This window comes from Theobroma cacao, chromosome 4 (assembly GCF_000208745.1).
Source record: "Theobroma cacao cultivar B97-61/B2 chromosome 4, Criollo_cocoa_genome_V2, whole genome shotgun sequence".
NCBI classification, from domain to species: domain Eukaryota; kingdom Viridiplantae; phylum Streptophyta; class Magnoliopsida; order Malvales; family Malvaceae; genus Theobroma; species Theobroma cacao.
The window spans coordinates 19,489,888-19,495,188 of NC_030853.1; the positions used below are offsets into that span (position 1 = coordinate 19,489,888).

Consider the following 5,301-nt stretch of genomic DNA (forward strand, 5'->3'; position numbering starts at 1 on the left):
ATATACCAAGAAAGCTCTATATGCACCAATGTCGAAAACGCAATTAATAAAGCAGGTGGTTTGCCTGGGATGTAAGACAATAAAGTCTTAAATGAACCAAGGTAGGCAAAGGTATAGAGCTAAATCACAGGCTTATCAACAGATTCAAAGAGGTAACTAGTTCGCAATCCTCAGCTTAGTCAACTTGATCAATCTTTTCTAATTATATTTATATCCTTGGTCAACTTCATCTATCTTCTCTAATTATATTTCTATCTCTTGACCTCTATTCACCTCTCATAGCATCAGTTTCATTAGACTAGAGTGTAAGAAAGAAAACAATCTTTCCCTTCAATATGATTTAAAGTGACATAAGCTGCTAGCAGTTAATTCAGCAAGACATGAACACTTCTCAAGATCCACTGCTTCGAGTCGGAAATAAGTAAGCTCAAGTTCAAAGTTCAAACTAAGTATTTAGACATAAAGAGTTGTGGAAACAAGTTAAAAGGGATCTTCACAATAAATGGATTAGAAGGGACTTTTTTTTCTTTCCATTTATCTTCACAGAGTTAAGAGCTAATGCAATATATCTGCAAAAAAGTATATCTATCATCACTCGAAAAAGAAATGCAAGAAATCTTCAACTTACTTTCCAACCTCACGATCTCAATGGTGTTCCTCCAACATGCATGACAATTCCAATGGAATTTGATGTTATAATTTCAGAAGGTCGGAAAGTTGAGGAAGAAAAGAAGAGTATCAATTGCAAGGTTAAAGTTGTGGAGATATCCTTAATCACTTAAGTTAGAGCAAATACTTATGGGGGAGAAGGATATTGTTTTTAAAATTCAAAACCCAAAAGAGAAGAAGCTAGAGATAATGACTGATGAGCTAGTGCAAGATGGATGATTTGTCTAAAGAGTTGGACATTTAAAAAACTAGGTTTTCAAGCTCAGGAAGTTGCAGTTGTTTCAAAATCAACTTCATGGCAAAGCAACCAAAGAATTTAGGGGCTGCATGCCTGTTCAAACTTCATTATTAGATTTTGTTAAATGTGATAAAAGATGAAGTGAAGACAGATCAATTGATTTTGTTACAGTTATAAATGAAATATGCCGTTGAAAATGTTACTCAACAACAGTTTAATTAAAAGTCTCTTCTGCTTCAATACTGTAAACTCAAAGTTTTCTTCAACAAAAGAAGAATGATAAGGGACAAAAAAAAAACTAATTGAAGGATCAACTGAGTAAGATATTATTTTATTGCTTGTATTATTGTATTTAAGTTATATTAATGTCAATTTGTCTTTTTTCTTATTTATCAAGTACTAGGATTGATAAACTAGTCTGTAATTGCTTGTATTATTGTATTTAAGTTATATTAATATCAATTTGTCTTTTTTCTTATTTATCAAGTACTATGATTGATAAACTAGTCTACATGTACTTAAGTTATCTTAGTTTCTAGCCACTTTGAATTATTAAGATATTATGAATTGATTTTTAAAACTTGAGTGTTATTTCTTCCCTAAATTCCTATATATATTTCTTCCCTAAATTGATTTTTAAGATACACACACACACACACACACTTATTATATCACTTTCCTCTATATTTTCTACTTTCACTCTTTCCCTCCATTTATCTGCATCAGTTTTTAATTTAGACCAATCACCCTCTTCTCTCTGTTTGTTTATTAAAATTCTAATGAAGCAAGCTTCGAGAATGAACATCATATTAGTTTATTTCTACCATGACATTTCAGTAGGGCAAAAATTTGCAATGCAATCAAGGTGTAAGACTACCAAGATTACAAGGTAATATATCCAAGAAGTATGAGTGCAAATTCTGTACAACCAACAAAGTGTTCTTCAAGCATTTCATTCTCTACACTTCATGTCATTGAGATCTTAAACACTCTCAAAAAGTACTGAATTTCACAGGAGCTTCAGGTTATTTTCAATTTTGGTAAAGCTAAAGTACAAGCTTTTCAGAATTATTAGCGATTTTAATTCAGGGATGGGATTTGGATCATAAGCTTCCTAGCATCAAATTTAGGTGAGTAAGACCAAAAAAATTTTACTTGGGGTAGACACTATCAATAGCATTGCTGGTAAATCTAATGTACAAAAGGCTCCACATCAAAACATTGCAATTACAATGGATTACGTGAAACTTTTAGATATTGCTACCAAATAATCTCTTCATACCACTTAATAAGTCATTCACATGAAGCCAGTTGTACTCACATAATAGTAAATATTGAATTCACAAGAAGCCAGTTGCACTCATGCACTCACATACAATTCATTAACATGTCAAGCATTCAAAATTCTAAAATCTATCATTCGCAAGTATACCATTTAAAAATAAAAATTTTATTTACTTAGGACTCCCGTATGATAACGCATTGAAATGTAAACCAACCTGAAAATTTATATACATTGGGCTGAAATATACAAACTTGTATATCAACGGATGTGCAACATTTCTCCATTTTTTTTAAAGAAATACTCATCGCCTAGTCAGAGAATTCTCGATAACCAACCTCAACCGCCTCCCCAACATGTCCAACTCTGAAATCCTTTGCTCCTTCCACCTCCTCTCCATTGTATCCAACCAAACCAAACCCTGCTTTGCGAAAACCATCCCAACCTCTTTGAAACACTCATCAAACACATCCAGCACGCTTTTTGCCACGACCCCATCAATTTGCCCATCATTGACCACCTCATCTCTACCCCCACCAAAATCATAATTCACATTAACCTCATTCATCTTTAATTCCCCATCATTCTCAATCAGATCACAATCCTCAAAATCATTCCCATCAACAATGTCACTGTTCTCATGATCTAGTGAAAACCCAAGATTAAAGCCGGAAGAGCTCTTACCAAAAGGGGAGGTGGAAGAAAACTCAGGACTCCAAAGCCGTTTAGAAAAATCAAACAAAGCGTGATCATGAGGTGAGAGAGCAGATGGGTTGAGCCTGCGAGCGAGCCTGGAAGAAATGACCCGGAACTTCTTCCGGAGACGTTTAAGCTTTTCGGAGAGTTGGGACTTAGAGTAAGGTTGGGAGATGGAGTTAGAGAAGTTGGAATAAAAAATGGGGAGGTCCTTGGGGAAAGAGAGGCCATGGGATTGGAGAAGGCCTTGGAGGAAGCTGATCTCGTCAGGCTCGGTCCAGATGCGGTGGAATTTGAAGGGAGGGGGTTTGGGTTTGGGGTGGAGGAAGAGGGCGGGGAGTGATCAAGGGGAGAGAAGGCGAGGGGTTGGGGAACTGGGGTAAGGAATTGATGGTGGTGCTGGGGAAAAGGGGTTTTGCGTTTGATTGGGAGCTTGGAGGCAGAGGGTTTAAGGGGTTAGGGCTGGAGCGGGGTGGAGTCCATGGCTAGTTTTTCCTTTTTGGGTTAGGATTTAGGGCGGGGGTGGGGGTGCTGGCGCTGGGGTTGGGTCAAGCTTTTAGGGTGTGAAAAAAATTGGGAATCAGAAAAGGGATTAAGTGAAGTGGGTTTGATTTGGTTTCTGCCTTCTAACCGGTTGTTTGGTGAATTTGATGATTTAAGTTTGGCTAAATTTTCCACACATCTTTCGTTTTTCTGATTTTTTTAATTTTTTTTAGTAATACAGCATTTAAAATAAAAAACGGTGTCAGTTCTTTAGGTAATTATTACATAGATAAAGTTAGATTATGTTATAAATAGTACTTTTTTTTTAAAAAAAAAGAATGATTATGTCCTAATTTCGAAATTGAAACAATTTATTCGGGGTTTGAGGAAATTATGTTTTTATGAAAAAAAAGAGACATAGTTAATCTTATGTTATCTAATTCTCTAAATAACTAAAATAGAAAAAAAATAAAATTTCTTACATTTTTAAATTTTAATAAAAATTTCAAATGAATCTATTAATTTTTAAAATAGATACTCAATCTCAAAAATATAAACACCATTAGTAAAAATTATGAAAAAATTAAAATATTTTTTTATTAATTTAAAAAATCATTATTATATATTTTTTTTAAAAAATAAATAGCATTGAACGGTGCTCTCTAGCTGCTAAAAAAAGGGAGCACCAATTTCCCATAAAGAGTACTCTTTTTTAAATTAATAAAAAATTTAATAAAAATTATAAAATTATCATTTTAATATTATCACATCATCAAATTATGGATTGATTAATAGTTGAACTTATGTATCTAGTGAAAAATTATTTTTTTAAAATGGAGTTGAAAATTAATAAATTCATTTGAAGTTTCGATTAAAATTTCAATTAAAATTTAAGAAAAGGGTATTTTATCAAAAAAAAAGAGGGAAAAACAAGTGAGATTGATTCACCCAAGGTTCCCTAATTAATTGTTGTTGTTGTTTTAACTTTTACGGTATGCTTAGTACGTCGAAAAGAATAGAATAAGAATAAAATAGTCATTCCAATAGAATAAATTAGAAAAAAATAATTATTATGTAGATTGATTCATGAAAATGAAATAAGATAGAAATTGTTATTATTATTTATTCCATTATTTGGTTGGTAAGAATAATTTTAAGAATAATTAAAGAATAATGAATAAATGATAAAAATACCCTTTATTAAAATTTAAAGATTTTTAATTAAAAAACAAAAATACTATGATGAGAAAAAAAATACTCTTTATTAAAATTAAAAAATTTATTTTGTTAAAAGGTAAAAATATTCTAAATAATAAAATCAAAATAACTTTACTATAATTAAATAATATTATCACCAAAATACAAACATATTTTTGTTATAATTTAATAATATTTGTATTAGAAGATAATTAAATCTTTTATTATAATTAAATAATATTGAATACTAAAAGACCAAATATATTCTTTATTAAATTTAAATAATACAAAATAATATTCTTTATTATATTATTATATTCAAATAATAATATTAAATAATATTCTTTATAATATTTATTATAGCTAAATAATATAAATATATTAAATGATATTTAAATTTTTTCATTTTTCATTTTTTTAAAAATGAAGTAAAAAATTCATTGTAAAGGGGTACTTTTGTAAAGTGGAGCGAAGCGATATAATCAGAAGCTCCAAAATGGAATTGCTTTAGAGAGAATACGAATGAGAAAGAAAGAGAAAAAAGAATGGGTTTAGTATTATTTTATAAAGTAATTTTTGAAATTGTAAAGGGATATTTTGGTTCATTCAATTTTTTTTCTTATTCCTAAAACTTGGGATAGCCATTATCAAGGAGGCATTGGTAATGACTATACAGACTCTTTTTGGAATGGTCATTTCGAGAAATAGTCATTTTATTGAACCGTAACTTTATCTC

The 5,301-nt window shown here is 30.7% G+C and overlaps 1 protein-coding gene across 1 annotated transcript; it reads right to left on the bottom strand.

The window, feature by feature from the left end:
- LOC18601863 lies at positions 2,494-5,261 on the bottom strand. The gene is made up of 2 exons (XM_018119043.1): positions 5,244-5,261; positions 2,494-3,039 (listed from the first exon to the last, which is right to left on the bottom strand). The coding sequence occupies exons 1-2, from the start codon at positions 5,259-5,261 to the stop codon at positions 2,494-2,496; spliced, it is 564 nt and encodes a 187-aa protein (XP_017974532.1).